The 19,760-nt window shown below is 40.8% G+C and overlaps 1 protein-coding gene across 2 annotated transcripts in view; it reads right to left on the bottom strand.

The window, feature by feature from the left end:
- Nucleotides 1-19,452, bottom strand: part of LOC116363952 (peripheral myelin protein 22-like) — a 22,178-nt gene extending 2,726 nt beyond the window's left edge. Inside the window, exons 1-4 of one of the 2 annotated variants that reach the window (XM_031817263.1) lie at nt 19,313-19,452; nt 18,450-18,539; nt 16,974-17,067; nt 333-473 (exon numbers count right to left, since the gene is read on the bottom strand). In XM_031817263.1, coding sequence (XP_031673123.1) covers nt 333-473; nt 16,974-17,067; nt 18,450-18,527 — 313 coding nt within the window. In that variant the 5' untranslated portion in view covers nt 18,528-18,539; nt 19,313-19,452. Of the gene's footprint in view, nt 1-332; nt 474-16,973; nt 17,068-18,449; nt 18,540-18,791; nt 18,822-19,312 lie in introns of those variants that run through there. The other variant, XM_031817262.1, reaches the window with a different exon arrangement.
- Between the last annotated feature and the right edge of the window lie 308 nt (nt 19,453-19,760).

Raw genomic sequence — 19,760 nt, 5'->3', positions numbered from 1 at the left:
CTGGGCGGTAAGCCCCGCAGAACAACATCCAGGCCCTCTTCTCACCAACACTGTTAGTTGACACCAATATAAGACAACTTTGTATAAACCGGGGGACCCGGCTAGATTAGACAATCGGGGTGATGTGATGTGATACTCACCGGCCAACAAGAACAACAACTTTATGAAGTGTCTATGTAGGCCTTTATGAAGAGGTTATGAAGGATTCATTAAGCCTTATAAGTGGTCGTACTCACTGGCCAACAAGACCAACAACTTTATGAAGTGTCTATGTAGGCCTTTATGAAGAGGTTATGGAGGATTCATTAAGCCTTATAAGTGGTCGTACTCACTGGCGAGGATCTGGAAGACGGCGGTGAAGAAGAAGCGTCCTCCTTTGACCAGGGTGAAGAGCTGACACATGAAGAAGACCAGAGAGAAGAGGCAGAACAGCACTGACAGGACCATGAGGGCCTGAACCGCCTGGATCCAGTCTGAAGAGAGGAGACAGAGGAGGTCTATCATGACATACAACCAGAGGAGGTCTAACATGACATACAACCAGAGGAGGTCTAACATGACATACAACCAGAGGAGGTCTAACATGACATACAACCAGAGGAGGTCTATCATGACATACAACCAGAGGAGGTCTAACATGACATACAACCAGAGGAGGTCTAACATGACATACAACCAGAGGAGGTCTAACATGACATACAACCAGAGGAGGTCTAACATGACATACAACCAGAGGAGGTCTATCATGACATACAACCAGAGGAGGTCTATCATGACATACAACCAGAGGAGGTCTAACATGACATACAACCAGAGGAGGTCTATCATGACATACAACCAGAGGAGGTCTATCATGACATACAACCAGAGGAGGTCTATCATGACATACAACCAGAGGAGGTCTAACATGACATACAACCAGAGGAGGTCTATCATGACATACAACCAGAGGAGGTCTAACATGACATACAACCAGAGGAGGTCTATCATGACATACAACCAGAGGAGGTCTAACATGACATACAACCTAATCTAACTCACTAACCTAACCTAATCTAACTCACTAATCTAACTCACTAATCTAATCTAACTCACTAACCTAATCTAACTCACTAATCTAATCTAACTCACTAATCTAATCTAACTCACTAATCTAATCTAACTCACTAATCTAATCTAACTCACTAACCTAATCTAACTCACTAACCTAATCTAACTCACTAACCTAATCTAACTCGCTAACCTAATCTAACTCACTAACCTAATCTAACTCACTAACCTAATCTAACTGTTATTCCACAGACTGGGATCCACCTCAGACTGTTATTCCACAGGCTGGGATCCACATCAGACTGTTATTCCACAGGCTGGGATCCACCTCAGACTGTTATTCCACAGGCTGGGATCCACCTCAGACTGTTATTCCACAGGCTGGGATCCACCTCAGACTGTTATTCCACAGGCTGGGATCCACCTCAGACTGTTATTCCACAGGCTGGGATCCACCTCAGACTGTTATTCCACAGGCTGGGATCCACATCAGACTGTAATTCCACAGGCTGGGATCCACCTCAGACTGTTATTCCACAGGCTGGGATCCACCTCAGACTATTATTCCACAGGCTGGGATCCACCTCAGACTGTTATTCCACAGGCTGGGATCCACCTCAGACTGTAATTCCACAGGCTGGGATCCGCTCTATGCATCTGTTGCAAGAGCACCTCATTCATTGTTGGTAGCAAAAACAATGATTGATAGGCAGCTTAAACTTCTTCAATTCAACCGTTATTGGGTTAAAATACATTGGTGAACAGCCATCCACAACAACCACAATCCGTACGGCGCAAATAACTAAATGAGAGAGCAGCAGTGTGATTCACATCAATGCACTATGTAGATATCAATAATAAGTGATATCAGTATCACCGTAGACTACACCACTGCTGTCATCCTGACCTCCAAGTGTTTATTATAGTTGGATAACCTTTGGATGCTGACAGCAGTCACACCATTGGAAGACATAGCTTGGACTGTAGTTTACAAAAGCCTATTCCTGCTCTTTTCTCGCAAATCCATCAAACACATTTGGTGTGTCATCATTAGTGGTCTCTGTCTTGTGGTCAGACTCACTCAGACGGAACAAATTTAAACTTGCACCTTTTTTCAAAGCTAATTTGAATATCATTGAGAAAACAGAACAGTTTCAAAGATTTTTTTACACAAACAATCCTTTCTGAATTTAAAAGTGATCCTAGAAGTAATCATTTAGTTTTCCAAAATTATGTGTAATCTGATTACAATGTTTTTTGCTGGTAAAGTAACAGATTACAGTTAGTTTTGTTGTAATCTGTTACTTGTACCGGATTGAATGTAAGCCTTCACTCCCCAACGCTGCATATAACCTAACATCATTTTTATATAACATAAAGTAGCACAACATATCAAAACACGAACACCTAACTCCTGATAGGTGGCAGGCTGGCTTACTGTAAAGCACTTTGTGACAAATGGTGCTGTAAAATGGGATATATGAATGAATTTGATTGGCTGATTAACTGATAACAGAGCTGGAGCTGTTATCATGTAAAATCTCATTATTCAATAGAGGTTGGATGAGAGTGTTGGCTTACACAGAATGCAGTATCACTATTGTCCTCTAGATGGATAGTGATTGTTTGACCTCTAGGTAGATAATGATAGTTTGACCTCTAGGTGGATAATGATAGTTTGACCTCTAGGTGGATAATGATAGTTTGACCTCAAGGTGGATAATGATAGTTTGACCTCAAGGTGGATAATGATAGTTTGACCTCAAGGTGGATAATGATAGTTTGACCTCTAGGTGGATAATGATAGTTTGTCCTCTAGGTAGATAATGATAGTTTGACCTCTAGGTAGATAATGATAGTTTGACCTCTAGGTGGATAATGATAGTTTGACCTCTAGGTTGATAATGATTGTTTGACCTCTAGGTTGATAGTGGAGACGGTAGAGAAAGCAAGACACCCCACACCCTCATGTTGTCTGGTGGGGGCGGGGCCACTCTGGTCTACTTATTGGCCGGCAGAGGGAGTTCCCCAGGGCCTGACATCTCACTGGCTCATGTTTTATTGTACGAGCGGGGCGGTGGGGGCGAGCGGGAGGGGACGATAAGTAGACAGAGCAAGCTCTTCCCTCTCTGGTGTGAGATAATATGGAGGAACAGTCAGCATGACAGATATTATGGAGGAACAGTCAGCATGACAGATATTATGGAAGAACAGTCAGCATGACAGATAATATGGAGGAACAGTCAGCATGACAGATATTATGGAGGAACAGTCAGCATGACAGATATTATGGAGGATTAGTCAGCATGACAGATAATATGGAGGAACAGTCAGCATGACAGATATTATGGAGGAACAGTCAGCATGACAGATATTATGGAGGAACAGTCAGCATGACAGATATTATGGAGGAACAGTCAGCATGACAGATAATATGGAGGATTAGTCAGCATGACAGATATTATGGAGGAACAGTCAGCATGACAGATAATATGGAGGATTAGTCAGCATGACAGATAATATGGAGGAACAGTCAGCATGACAGATAATATGGAGGATTAGTCAGCATGACAGATAATATGGAGGAACAGTCAGCATGACAGATATTATGGAGGAACAGTCAGCATGACAGATAATATGGAGGATTAGTCAGTCAGCATGACAGATAATATGGAGGATTAGTCAGTCAGCATGACAGATAATATGGAGGAATAGTCAGTCAGCATGACAGATAATATGGAGGAACAGTCAGTCAGCATGACAGATAATATGGAGGATTAGTCAGTCAGCATGACAGATAATATGGAGGAATAGTCAGTCAGCATGACAGATAATATGGAGGAACAGTCAGTCAGCATGACAGATAATATGGAGGAATAGTCAGTCAGCATGACAGATAATATGGAGGAACAGTCAGTCAGCATGACAGATATTATGGAGGAATAGTCAGTCAGCATGACAGATAATATGGAGGAACAGTCAGTCAGCATGACAGATATTATGGAGGAATAGTCAGTCAGCATGACAGATAATATGGAGGAACAGTCAGCATGACAGATATTATGGAGGAACAGTCAGCATGACAGATAATATGGAGGAATAGTCAGTCAGCATGACAGATAATATGGAGGAACAGTCAGCATGACAGATATTATGGAGGAACAGTAAGCATGACAGATATTATGGAGGAACAGTAAGCATGACAGATATTATGGAGGAACAGTCAGCATGACAGATATTATGGAGGAACAGTAAGCATGACAGATATTATGGAGTAACAGTCAGTCAGCATGACAGATAATATGGAGGAACAGTCAGTCAGCATGACAGATAATATGGAGTAACAGTCATCATGACTGATATTATAGAGGAACAGTCAGCATGACAGATATTATGGAGGAATAGTCAGTCAGCATGACAGATATTATGGAGGAACAGTCAGTCAGCATGACAGATAATATGGAGGAATAGTCAGTCAGCATGACTGATATTATAGAGGAACAGTCAGCATGACAGATATTATGGAGGAACAGTCAGCATGACAGATAATATGGAGGAACAGTAAGCATGACAGATATTATGGAGGAACAGTAAGCATGACAGATATTATGGAGTAACAGTCAGTCAGCATGACAGATATTATGGAGGAACAGTCAGCATGACAGATAATATGGAGGAATAGTCAGTCAGCATGACAGATAATATGGAGGAACAGTCAGCATGACAGATATTATGGAGGAACAGTAAGCATGACAGATATTATGGAGGAACAGTCAGCATGACAGATATTATGGAGGAACAGTAAGCATGACAGATATTATGGAGTAACAGTCAGTCAGCATGACAGATAATATGGAGGAACAGTCAGTCAGCATGACAGATAATATGGAGTAACAGTCATCATGACTGATATTATAGAGGAACAGTCAGCATGACAGATATTATGGAGGAACAGTCAGTCAGCATGACAGATATTATGGAGGAACAGTCAGTCAGCATGACAGATATTATGGAGGAACAGTCAGTCAGCATGACAGATATTATGGAGTAACAGTCAGCATGACAGATAATATGGAGGAACAGTCAGTCAGCATGACAGATATTATGGAGTAACAGTCAGTCAGCATGACAGATAATATGGAGGAATAGTCAGTCAGCATGACAGATAATATGGAGTAACAGTCAGCATGACAGATAATATGGAGGAACAGTCAGCATGACAGATAATATGGAGGAACAGTCAGTCAGCATGACAGATATTATGGAGGAACAGTCAGCATGACAGAAAATATGGAGGAACAGTCAGTCAGCATGACAGATAATATGGAGTAACAGTCAGCATGACTGATAATATAGAGGAACAGTCAGCATGACAGATATTATGGAGGAACAGTCAGCATGACAGATATTATAGAGGAACAGTCAGTCAGCATGACAGATAATATGGAGTAACAGTCTGCATGACTGATAATATAGAGTAACAGTCAGCATGACAGATATTATAGAGGAAGAGTCAGTCAGCATGACAGATATTATGGAGTAACAGTCAGCATGACTGATAATATAGAGGAACAGTCAGCATGACAGATATTATGGAGGAACAGTCAGCATGACAGATATTATAGAGGAACAGTCAGTCAGCATGACAGATAATATGGAGGAAGAGTCAGTCAGCATGACAGATATTATGGAGGAAGAGTCAGTCAGCATGACAGATATTATGGAGGAAGAGTCAGTCAGCATGACAGATAATATGGAGTAACAGTCAGCATGACAGATATTATGGAGGAACAGTAAGCATGACAGATATTATGGAGGAACAGTAAGCATGACAGATAATATAGAGGAACAGTCAGCATGACAGATATTATAGAGGAACAGTCAGTCAGCATGACAGATATTATGGAGGAAGAGTCAGTCAGCATGACAGATATTATGGAGGAAGAGTCAGTCAGCATGACAGATAATATGGAGTAACAGTCAGTCAGCATGACAGATATTATGGAGGAACAGTAAGCATGACAGATATTATGGAGGAACAGTAAGCATGACAGATATTATGGAGGAACAGTCAGCATGACAGATAATATGGAGGAACAGTAAGCATGACAGATATTATGGAGTAACAGTCAGTCAGCATGACAGATAATATGGAGGAACAGTCAGTCAGCATGACAGATAATATGGAGTAACAGTCATCATGACTGATATTATAGAGGAACAGTCAGCATGACAGATATTATGGAGGAACAGTCAGTCAGCATGACAGATATTATAGAGGAACAGTCAGCATGACAGATATTATGGAGGAACAGTCAGTCAGCATGACAGATATTATGGAGGAACAGTCAGTCAGCATGACAGATATTATGGAGGAACAGTCAGTCAGCATGACAGATATTATGGAGGAACAGTCAGTCAGCATGACAGATATTATGGAGGAACAGTCAGTCAGCATGACAGATATTATGGAGTAACAGTCAGCATGACAGATAATATGGAGGAACAGTCAGTCAGCATGACAGATATTATGGAGTAACAGTCAGTCAGCATGACAGATAATATGGAGGAATAGTCAGTCAGCATGACAGATAATATGGAGTAACAGTCAGCATGACAGATAATATGGAGGAACAGTCAGCATGACAGATAATATGGAGGAACAGTCAGTCAGCATGACAGATATTATGGAGGAACAGTCAGCATGACAGAAAATATGGAGGAACAGTCAGTCAGCATGACAGATAATATGGAGTAACAGTCAGCATGACTGATAATATAGAGGAACAGTCAGCATGACAGATATTATGGAGGAACAGTCAGCATGACAGATATTATAGAGGAACAGTCAGTCAGCATGACAGATAATATGGAGTAACAGTCAGCATGACTGATAATATAGAGTAACAGTCAGCATGACAGATATTATAGAGGAAGAGTCAGTCAGCATGACAGATATTATGGAGGAAGAGTCAGTCAGCATGACAGATATTATGGAGGAAGAGTCAGTCAGCATGACAGATAATATGGAGGAACAGTCAGCATGACAGATATTAGTCAGCATGACAGATATTATGGAGGAACAGCCAGTCAGCATGACAGATATTATGGAGGAACAGTCAGTCAGCATGACAGATATTATGGAGGAACAGTCAGTCAGCATGACAGATATTATGGAGGAACAGTCAGTCAGCATGACAGATATTATGGAGGAACAGTCAACATGACAGATATTATGGAGGAACAGTCAGTCAGCATGACAGATATTAGTCAGCATGACAGATATTATGGAGGAACAGTCAGCATGACAGATATTATGGAGGAACAGTCAGCATGACAGATATTATGGAGGAACAGTCAGCATTCCAGATATTATGGAGGAACAGTCAGTCAGCATGACAGATATTATAGAGGAACAGTCAGTCAGCATGACAGATAATATGGAGGAATAGTCAGTCAGCATGACAGATAATATGGAGGAAGAGTCAGTCAGCATGACAGATATTATGGAGGAACAGTCAGCATGACAGATATTAGTCAGCATGACAGATATTATGGAGGAACAGCCAGTCAGCATGACAGATATTATGGAGGAACAGTCAGTCAGCATGGCAGATATTATGGAGGAACAGTCAGTCAGCATGACAGATATTATGGAGGAACAGTCAGTCAGCATGACAGATATTACAGAGGAACAGTCAGCATGACAGATATTATGGAGGAACAGTCAGTCAGCATGACAGATATTATGGAGGAACAGTCAGTCAGCATGACAGATATTATGGAGGAACAGTCAGTCAGCATGACAGATATTATGGAGGAACAGTCAGTCAGCATGACAGATATTATGGAGGAACAGTCAGTCAGCATGACAGATATTATGGAGTAACAGTCAGCATGACAGATAATATGGAGGAACAGTCAGTCAGCATGACAGATATTATGGAGTAACAGTCAGTCAGCATGACAGATAATATGGAGGAATAGTCAGTCAGCATGACAGATAATATGGAGTAACAGTCAGCATGACAGATAATATGGAGGAACAGTCAGCATGACAGATAATATGGAGGAACAGTCAGTCAGCATGACAGATATTATGGAGGAACAGTCAGCATGACAGAAAATATGGAGGAACAGTCAGTCAGCATGACAGATAATATGGAGTAACAGTCAGCATGACTGATAATATAGAGGAACAGTCAGCATGACAGATATTATGGAGGAACAGTCAGCATGACAGATATTATAGAGGAACAGTCAGTCAGCATGACAGATAATATGGAGTAACAGTCAGCATGACTGATAATATAGAGTAACAGTCAGCATGACAGATATTATAGAGGAAGAGTCAGTCAGCATGACAGATATTATGGAGGAAGAGTCAGTCAGCATGACAGATATTATGGAGGAAGAGTCAGTCAGCATGACAGATAATATGGAGGAACAGTCAGCATGACAGATATTAGTCAGCATGACAGATATTATGGAGGAACAGCCAGTCAGCATGACAGATATTATGGAGGAACAGTCAGTCAGCATGACAGATATTATGGAGGAACAGTCAGTCAGCATGACAGATATTATGGAGGAACAGTCAGTCAGCATGACAGATATTATGGAGGAACAGTCAACATGACAGATATTATGGAGGAACAGTCAGTCAGCATGACAGATATTAGTCAGCATGACAGATATTATGGAGGAACAGTCAGCATGACAGATATTATGGAGGAACAGTCAGCATGACAGATATTATGGAGGAACAGTCAGCATTCCAGATATTATGGAGGAACAGTCAGTCAGCATGACAGATATTATGGAGGAACAGTCAGTCAGCATGACAGATATTATGGAGGAACAGTCAACATGACAGATATTATGGAGGAACAGTCAGTCAGCATGACAGATATTAGTCAGCATGACAGATATTATGGAGGAACAGTCAGCATGACAGATATTATGGAGGAACAGTCAGCATGACAGATATTATGGAGGAACAGTCAGCATTCCAGATATTATGGAGGAACAGTCAGTCAGCATGACAGATATTATAGAGGAACAGTCAGTCAGCATGACAGATAATATGGAGGAATAGTCAGTCAGCATGACAGATAATATGGAGGAAGAGTCAGTCAGCATGACAGATATTATGGAGGAACAGTCAGCATGACAGATATTAGTCAGCATGACAGATATTATGGAGGAACAGCCAGTCAGCATGACAGATATTATGGAGGAACAGTCAGTCAGCATGACAGATATTATGGAGGAACAGTCAGTCAGCATGACAGATATTATGGAGGAACAGTCAGTCAGCATGACAGATATTATAGAGGAACAGTCAGCATGACAGATATTATGGAGGAACAGTCAGTCAGCATGACAGATATTATGGAGGAACAGTCAGTCAGCATGACAGATATTATGGAGGAACAGTCAGTCAGCATGACAGATATTATGGAGGAACAGTCAGTCAGCATGACAGATATTATGGAGGAACAGTCAGTCAGCATGACAGATATTATGGAGTAACAGTCAGCATGACAGATAATATGGAGGAACAGTCAGTCAGCATGACAGATATTATGGAGTAACAGTCAGTCAGCATGACAGATAATATGGAGGAATAGTCAGTCAGCATGACAGATAATATGGAGTAACAGTCAGCATGACAGATAATATGGAGGAACAGTCAGCATGACAGATAATATGGAGGAACAGTCAGTCAGCATGACAGATATTATGGAGGAACAGTCAGCATGACAGAAAATATGGAGGAACAGTCAGTCAGCATGACAGATAATATGGAGTAACAGTCAGCATGACTGATAATATAGAGGAACAGTCAGCATGACAGATATTATGGAGGAACAGTCAGCATGACAGATATTATAGAGGAACAGTCAGTCAGCATGACAGATAATATGGAGTAACAGTCAGCATGACTGATAATATAGAGTAACAGTCAGCATAACAGATATTATAGAGGAAGAGTCAGTCAGCATGACAGATATTATGGAGGAAGAGTCAGTCAGCATGACAGATATTATGGAGGAAGAGTCAGTCAGCATGACAGATAATATGGAGGAACAGTCAGCATGACAGATATTAGTCAGCATGACAGATATTATGGAGGAACAGCCAGTCAGCATGACAGATATTATGGAGGAACAGTCAGTCAGCATGACAGATATTATGGAGGAACAGTCAGTCAGCATGACAGATATTATGGAGGAACAGTCAGTCAGCATGACAGATATTATGGAGGAACAGTCAACATGACAGATATTATGGAGGAACAGTCAGTCAGCATGACAGATATTAGTCAGCATGACAGATATTATGGAGGAACAGTCAGCATGACAGATATTATGGATTAACAGTCAGCATGACAGATATTATGGAGGAACAGTCAGCATTCCAGATATTATGGAGGAACAGTCAGTCAGCATGACAGATATTATAGAGGAACAGTCAGTCAGCATGACAGATAATATGGAGGAATAGTCAGTCAGCATGACAGATAATATGGAGGAAGAGTCAGTCAGCATGACAGATATTATGGAGGAACAGTCAGCATGACAGATATTAGTCAGCATGACAGATATTATGGAGGAACAGCCAGTCAGCATGACAGATATTATGGAGGAACAGTCAGTCAGCATGACAGATATTATGGAGGAACAGTCAGTCAGCATGACAGATATTATGGAGGAACAGTCAGTCAGCATGACAGATATTATGGAGGAACAGTCAACATGACAGATATTATGGAGGAACAGTCAGTCAGCATGACAGATATTAGTCAGCATGACAAATATTATGGAGGAACAGTCAGCATGACAGATATTATGGAGGAACAGTCAGCATGACAGATATTATGGAGGAACAGTCAGCATTCCAGATATTATGGAGGAACAGTCAGTCAGCATGACAGATATTATAGAGGAACAGTCAGTCAGCATGACAGATAATATGGAGGAATAGTCAGCATGACAGATATTATGGAGGAACAGTCAGCATGACAGATATTATGGAGGAACAGTCAGCATTCCAGATATTATGGAGGAACAGTCAGTCAGCATGACAGATATTATGGAGGAACAGTCAGTCAGCATGACAGATATTATGGAGGAACAGTCAACATGACAGATATTATGGAGGAACAGTCAGTCAGCATGACAGATATTAGTCAGCATGACAGATATTATGGAGGAACAGTCAGCATGACAGATATTATGGAGGAACAGTCAGCATGACAGATATTATGGAGGAACAGTCAGCATTCCAGATATTATGGAGGAACAGTCAGTCAGCATGACAGATATTATAGAGGAACAGTCAGTCAGCATGACAGATAATATGGAGGAATAGTCAGTCAGCATGACAGATAATATGGAGGAAGAGTCAGTCAGCATGACAGATATTATGGAGGAACAGTCAGCATGACAGATATTAGTCAGCATGACAGATATTATGGAGGAACAGCCAGTCAGCATGACAGATATTATGGAGGAACAGTCAGTCAGCATGACAGATATTATGGAGGAACAGTCAGTCAGCATGACAGATATTATGGAGGAACAGTCAGTCAGCATGACAGATATTATAGAGGAACAGTCAGCATGACAGATATTATGGAGGAACAGTCAGTCAGCATGACAGATATTATGGAGGAACAGTCAGTCAGCATGACAGATATTATGGAGGAACAGTCAGTCAGCATGACAGATATTATGGAGGAACAGTCAGTCAGCATGACAGATATTATGGAGGAACAGTCAGTCAGCATGACAGATATTATGGAGTAACAGTCAGCATGACAGATAATATGGAGGAACAGTCAGTCAGCATGACAGATATTATGGAGTAACAGTCAGTCAGCATGACAGATAATATGGAGGAATAGTCAGTCAGCATGACAGATAATATGGAGTAACAGTCAGCATGACAGATAATATGGAGGAACAGTCAGCATGACAGATAATATGGAGGAACAGTCAGTCAGCATGACAGATATTATGGAGGAACAGTCAGCATGACAGAAAATATGGAGGAACAGTCAGTCAGCATGACAGATAATATGGAGTAACAGTCAGCATGACTGATAATATAGAGGAACAGTCAGCATGACAGATATTATGGAGGAACAGTCAGCATGACAGATATTATAGAGGAACAGTCAGTCAGCATGACAGATAATATGGAGTAACAGTCAGCATGACTGATAATATAGAGTAACAGTCAGCATAACAGATATTATAGAGGAAGAGTCAGTCAGCATGACAGATATTATGGAGGAAGAGTCAGTCAGCATGACAGATATTATGGAGGAAGAGTCAGTCAGCATGACAGATAATATGGAGGAACAGTCAGCATGACAGATATTAGTCAGCATGACAGATATTATGGAGGAACAGCCAGTCAGCATGACAGATATTATGGAGGAACAGTCAGTCAGCATGACAGATATTATGGAGGAACAGTCAGTCAGCATGACAGATATTATGGAGGAACAGTCAGTCAGCATGACAGATATTATGGAGGAACAGTCAACATGACAGATATTATGGAGGAACAGTCAGTCAGCATGACAGATATTAGTCAGCATGACAGATATTATGGAGGAACAGTCAGCATGACAGATATTATGGATTAACAGTCAGCATGACAGATATTATGGAGGAACAGTCAGCATTCCAGATATTATGGAGGAACAGTCAGTCAGCATGACAGATATTATAGAGGAACAGTCAGTCAGCATGACAGATAATATGGAGGAATAGTCAGTCAGCATGACAGATAATATGGAGGAAGAGTCAGTCAGCATGACAGATATTATGGAGGAACAGTCAGCATGACAGATATTAGTCAGCATGACAGATATTATGGAGGAACAGCCAGTCAGCATGACAGATATTATGGAGGAACAGTCAGTCAGCATGACAGATATTATGGAGGAACAGTCAGTCAGCATGACAGATATTATGGAGGAACAGTCAGTCAGCATGACAGATATTATGGAGGAACAGTCAACATGACAGATATTATGGAGGAACAGTCAGTCAGCATGACAGATATTAGTCAGCATGACAGATATTATGGAGGAACAGTCAGCATGACAGATATTATGGAGGAACAGTCAGCATGACAGATATTATGGAGGAACAGTCAGCATTCCAGATATTATGGAGGAACAGTCAGTCAGCATGACAGATATTATAGAGGAACAGTCAGTCAGCATGACAGATAATATGGAGGAATAGTCAGCATGACAGATATTATGGAGGAACAGTCAGCATGACAGATATTATGGAGGAACAGTCAGCATTCCAGATATTATGGAGGAACAGTCAGTCAGCATGACAGATATTATGGAGGAACAGTCAGTCAGCATGACAGATATTATGGAGGAACAGTCAACATGACAGATATTATGGAGGAACAGTCAGTCAGCATGACAGATATTAGTCAGCATGACAGATATTATGGAGGAACAGTCAGCATGACAGATATTATGGAGGAACAGTCAGCATGACAGATATTATGGAGGAACAGTCAGCATTCCAGATATTATGGAGGAACAGTCAGTCAGCATGACAGATATTATAGAGGAACAGTCAGTCAGCATGACAGATAATATGGAGGAATAGTCAGTCAGCATGACAGATAATATGGAGGAAGAGTCAGTCAGCATGACAGATATTATGGAGGAACAGTCAGCATGACAGATATTAGTCAGCATGACAGATATTATGGAGGAACAGCCAGTCAGCATGACAGATATTATGGAGGAACAGTCAGTCAGCATGACAGATATTATGGAGGAACAGTCAGTCAGCATGACAGATATTATGGAGGAACAGTCAGTCAGCATGACAGATATTATAGAGGAACAGTCAGCATGACAGATATTATGGAGGAACAGTCAGTCAGCATGACAGATATTATGGAGGAACAGTCAGTCAGCATGACAGATATTATGGAGGAACAGTCAGTCAGCATGACAGATATTATGGAGGAACAGTCAGTCAGCATGACAGATATTATGGAGGAACAGTCAGTCAGCATGACAGATATTATGGAGTAACAGTCAGCATGACAGATAATATGGAGGAACAGTCAGTCAGCATGACAGATATTATGGAGTAACAGTCAGTCAGCATGACAGATAATATGGAGGAATAGTCAGTCAGCATGACAGATAATATGGAGTAACAGTCAGCATGACAGATAATATGGAGGAACAGTCAGCATGACAGATAATATGGAGGAACAGTCAGTCAGCATGACAGATATTATGGAGGAACAGTCAGCATGACAGAAAATATGGAGGAACAGTCAGTCAGCATGACAGATAATATGGAGTAACAGTCAGCATGACTGATAATATAGAGGAACAGTCAGCATGACAGATATTATGGAGGAACAGTCAGCATGACAGATATTATAGAGGAACAGTCAGTCAGCATGACAGATAATATGGAGTAACAGTCAGCATGACTGATAATATAGAGTAACAGTCAGCATAACAGATATTATAGAGGAAGAGTCAGTCAGCATGACAGATATTATGGAGGAAGAGTCAGTCAGCATGACAGATATTATGGAGGAACAGTCAGTCAGCATGACAGATATTAGTCAGCATGACAGATATTATGGAGGAACAGTCAGCATGACAGATATTATGGAGGAACAGTCAGCATGACAGATATTATGGAGGAACAGTCAGCATTCCAGATATTATGGAGGAACAGTCAGTCAGCATGACAGATATTATAGAGGAACAGTCAGTCAGCATGACAGATAATATGGAGGAATAGTCAGTCAGCATGACAGATAATATGGAGGAAGAGTCAGTCAGCATGACAGATATTATGGAGGAACAGTCAGCATGACAGATATTAGTCAGCATGACAGATATTATGGAGGAACAGCCAGTCAGCATGACAGATATTATGGAGGAACAGTCAGTCAGCATGACAGATATTATGGAGGAACAGTCAGTCAGCATGACAGATATTATGGAGGAACAGTCAGTCAGCATGACAGATATTATAGAGGAACAGTCAGCATGACAGATATTATGGAGGAACAGTCAGTCAGCATGACAGATATTATGGAGGAACAGTCAGTCAGCATGACAGATATTATGGAGGAACAGTCAGTCAGCATGACAGATATTATGGAGGAACAGTCAGTCAGCATGACAGATATTATGGAGGAACAGTCAGTCAGCATGACAGATATTATGGAGTAACAGTCAGCATGACAGATAATATGGAGGAACAGTCAGTCAGCATGACAGATATTATGGAGTAACAGTCAGTCAGCATGACAGATAATATGGAGGAATAGTCAGTCAGCATGACAGATAATATGGAGTAACAGTCAGCATGACAGATAATATGGAGGAACAGTCAGCATGACAGATAATATGGAGGAACAGTCAGTCAGCATGACAGATATTATGGAGGAACAGTCAGCATGACAGAAAATATGGAGGAACAGTCAGTCAGCATGACAGATAATATGGAGTAACAGTCAGCATGACTGATAATATAGAGGAACAGTCAGCATGACAGATATTATGGAGGAACAGTCAGCATGACAGATATTATAGAGGAACAGTCAGTCAGCATGACAGATAATATGGAGTAACAGTCAGCATGACTGATAATATAGAGTAACAGTCAGCATAACAGATATTATAGAGGAAGAGTCAGTCAGCATGACAGATATTATGGAGGAAGAGTCAGTCAGCATGACAGATATTATGGAGGAAGAGTCAGTCAGCATGACAGATAATATGGAGGAACAGTCAGCATGACAGATATTAGTCAGCATGACAGATATTATGGAGGAACAGCCAGTCAGCATGACAGATATTATGGAGGAACAGTCAGTCAGCATGACAGATATTATGGAGGAACAGTCAGTCAGCATGACAGATATTATGGAGGAACAGTCAGTCAGCATGACAGATATTATGGAGGAACAGTCAACATGACAGATATTATGGAGGAACAGTCAGTCAGCATGACAGATATTAGTCAGCATGACAGATATTATGGAGGAACAGTCAGCATGACAGATATTATGGATTAACAGTCAGCATGACAGATATTATGGAGGAACAGTCAGCATTCCAGATATTATGGAGGAACAGTCAGTCAGCATGACAGATATTATAGAGGAACAGTCAGTCAGCATGACAGATAATATGGAGGAATAGTCAGTCAGCATGACAGATAATATGGAGGAAGAGTCAGTCAGCATGACAGATATTATGGAGGAACAGTCAGCATGACAGATATTAGTCAGCATGACAGATATTATGGAGGAACAGCCAGTCAGCATGACAGATATTATGGAGGAACAGTCAGTCAGCATGACAGATATTATGGAGGAACAGTCAGTCAGCATGACAGATATTATGGAGGAACAGTCAGTCAGCATGACAGATATTATGGAGGAACAGTCAACATGACAGATATTATGGAGGAACAGTCAGTCAGCATGACAGATATTAGTCAGCATGACAGATATTATGGAGGAACAGTCAGCATGACAGATATTATGGAGGAACAGTCAGCATGACAGATATTATGGAGGAACAGTCAGCATTCCAGATATTATGGAGGAACAGTCAGTCAGCATGACAGATATTATAGAGGAACAGTCAGTCAGCATGACAGATAATATGGAGGAATAGTCAGTCAGCATGACAGATAATATGGAGTAACAGTCAACATGACAGATATTATAGAGGAATCGTGAGCTCATGTGGGAAAAGCCTGCTCATGAGGAAAGGCCCCACTTAGACAGACAGGAACCGTGTCCATTTTTTTCAATGGTAAACCGTCTGAGTAAAATATGCTCTTTATCCACCATCTCTGGTACTAGTGTCTTAGACAAACCTTCATTGCTGGCAGAACTGCAGTGATATCCTCCTTTAGTAGTGAGACAGCTGTACCACAGGTCAGTATTCTTGGTTCCTCCTACAGTCCAAGCCTGGAACACAACACAACACAATGAAAATAAACGACACACCCACAACACAACACAATTAATATGAACGACACACCCACAACACAACACAATTAATATGAACGACACACCCACAACACAACACAATTAATATGAACGACACACCCACAACACAACACAATTCATATGAACGACACACCCACAACACAACACAATTCATATGAACGACACACCCACAACACAACACAATTAATATGAACGACACACCCACAACACAACACAATTAATATGAACGACACACCCACAACACAACACAATTAATATGAACGACACACCCACAACACAACACAATGAAAATAATCAACACAACACAATGAATATAAACGACACACCCACAACACAACACAATTAATATGAACGACACACCCACAACACAACACAATTAATATGAACGACACACCCACAACACAACACAATTAATATGAACGACACACCCACAACACAACACAATTAATATGAACGACACACCCACAACACAACACAATTAATATGAACGACACACCCACAACACAACACAATGAAAATAATCAACACAACACAATGAATATAAACGACACACCCACAACACAATACAATGAATATAAACAAGACAACAGAATGAATATAAACGACACACCCACAACACAATGAATATAAACGACACACCCACAACACAATGAATATAAACGACACACCCAAAACACAATACAATGAATATAAACAAGACAACAGAATGAATATAAACGACACACCCACAACACAACACAATGAATATGAACGACACAACAGAATGAATATAAACGACACACCCACAACACAACACAACACAATGAAAATAAACAACACAACAGAATGAATGTAAACGACACACCCACCACACAACACAATGAAAATAAACAACACAACACAATGAATGTAAACGACACAACACAATGAATGTAAACGATAAAAGTAGGACAAGAGGTTCCCAGGTCCATCGTGAAACGACATACGCCCATCACCTCACACAGCTTCAGATAGCATTTGTTTACTTTCTAAAACTTTTGCTTGATCCAGCTTGTCTGGACACAATGGAACCAATCACATTATATAGTGTCGTCCCAAACGTGCAAGCAACCACGCCCATCTGGCGTGATTCAGGTTCAATCAAATGCTGAAATATTTGAGCCCAGGTCTGACACATCAGTTAATTGAAGCGACCCTGCCCTGTTCCAGATGGTTAAACAAGCCTGGATAGCCCCTATTGACTACACTGACTTACTGAGAGACACACACACACACAGTGCTATAGTACAGTAGGCAGCAATATCATAGCTATTCACATTGTATTATAGTAGGGTATAGACAACAATATCATAGTTACTTACATTGGCAATTGTTGAGACAAACAGTAAGACCAGGATGATGAGGTGCAAGATGAGCACTGCGAGCAGGATGAGCAGCATTTTCTGATAGATCTACACGTGGAGACAAACACACAGGAACCACAGTTATCAGACCAGAGGTCTACCGTACTGATTCAGCATCAATTATTTGAAGTGGTACTTCATATTGACACCAGGTGGCGCCATTTCCACATTTACTCATCAAACCCATATGTTTACTTCAAATTGAAAAGTATGAATCCCGTAACATTGGAGTGGATAAAAGCACGGAGTTAGAGGAATGTCTCAACAATGTAAAATATTTACAACCAATTAAACACGTACATCAATATTATTCATGCAGCAGAGAGCACATCGTTGAGAAAAAAATATATATGTAATCAACAACAGTCGCACTCTACTTAGAAAGTTTCCATAGACGTTTTGAAACAAGTGAGTAGCCGAGTTGAGATATAAAACGAAATGCAAATCAATGCATGATCAAAACAGCTCCATATGCCTGTGGAGAACTCCACCAACGCAGCTCGGTTGTGCGCCTGTCTGGAGTGGACCGTTATTTACTAGACAAAATGAAACGATGAGTCGTTCAAGAATTCTACAAACTCCCCCCAAAAACTATTCGATTACAATTTATCAAAAATAAATTCGAATAATTGATGAAAACGCAGCTGTGGGCCAATCAGATGAAAATAAATAAATCCAACTTGATTAAATTCCAAGAATAAAGCTGATACATTCCGTTAGTGGGAGGAGGAGAAATGAAATCAATAAAACTATCGGGATATTCATCCTTTGAAAGAAAAAAAAAAAACGGTAAATTAAAATTCCATATTGTATCAACTTACAGAAAGCAACGGCTGTGGTAAATTTCCCTTTAAAAATGAGTGTCAAAGAGTTTAAGGAGTTGAAGCGATCCCAGCTAGTGCACAGATCCCGCTGTAGATACTAGAAGCACTATTCCAGATGTACCACAGCCACACGCACGCTTTTCTTTACGTGAGAACACCGCCCTACGCACGTCGGTTCGTCACTGCCGCTAGGCTCCCGCTCCAACTATTATTTGGGAACTGTTTGTTTTCCTGAACTATACAGCAGGCTAAAGGCTGCTACCAACCCCACAGTGGTATTCAGGGTAAACGGTCCTTGGAAATTGCTTAGCCAGTGTGTCGTTGTAGATTACATTTTAACAAGGGTGGTTGGAGTGGAAAATAAACAAATTGGTCTCTTTTCGATGGGTATTTCATTTTTTTATTCCCACACTGCTGTAAAATCGTTCACCAAAAACACTCTTTG

The sequence above is a fragment of the Oncorhynchus kisutch genome, unplaced genomic scaffold (genome assembly GCF_002021735.2).
Source record: "Oncorhynchus kisutch isolate 150728-3 unplaced genomic scaffold, Okis_V2 scaffold970, whole genome shotgun sequence".
Lineage (NCBI taxonomy): Eukaryota > Metazoa > Chordata > Actinopteri > Salmoniformes > Salmonidae > Oncorhynchus > Oncorhynchus kisutch.
Note: the sequence above shows the minus strand (reverse complement) of the source record. Positions and strands in the feature narration are given on the sequence as shown.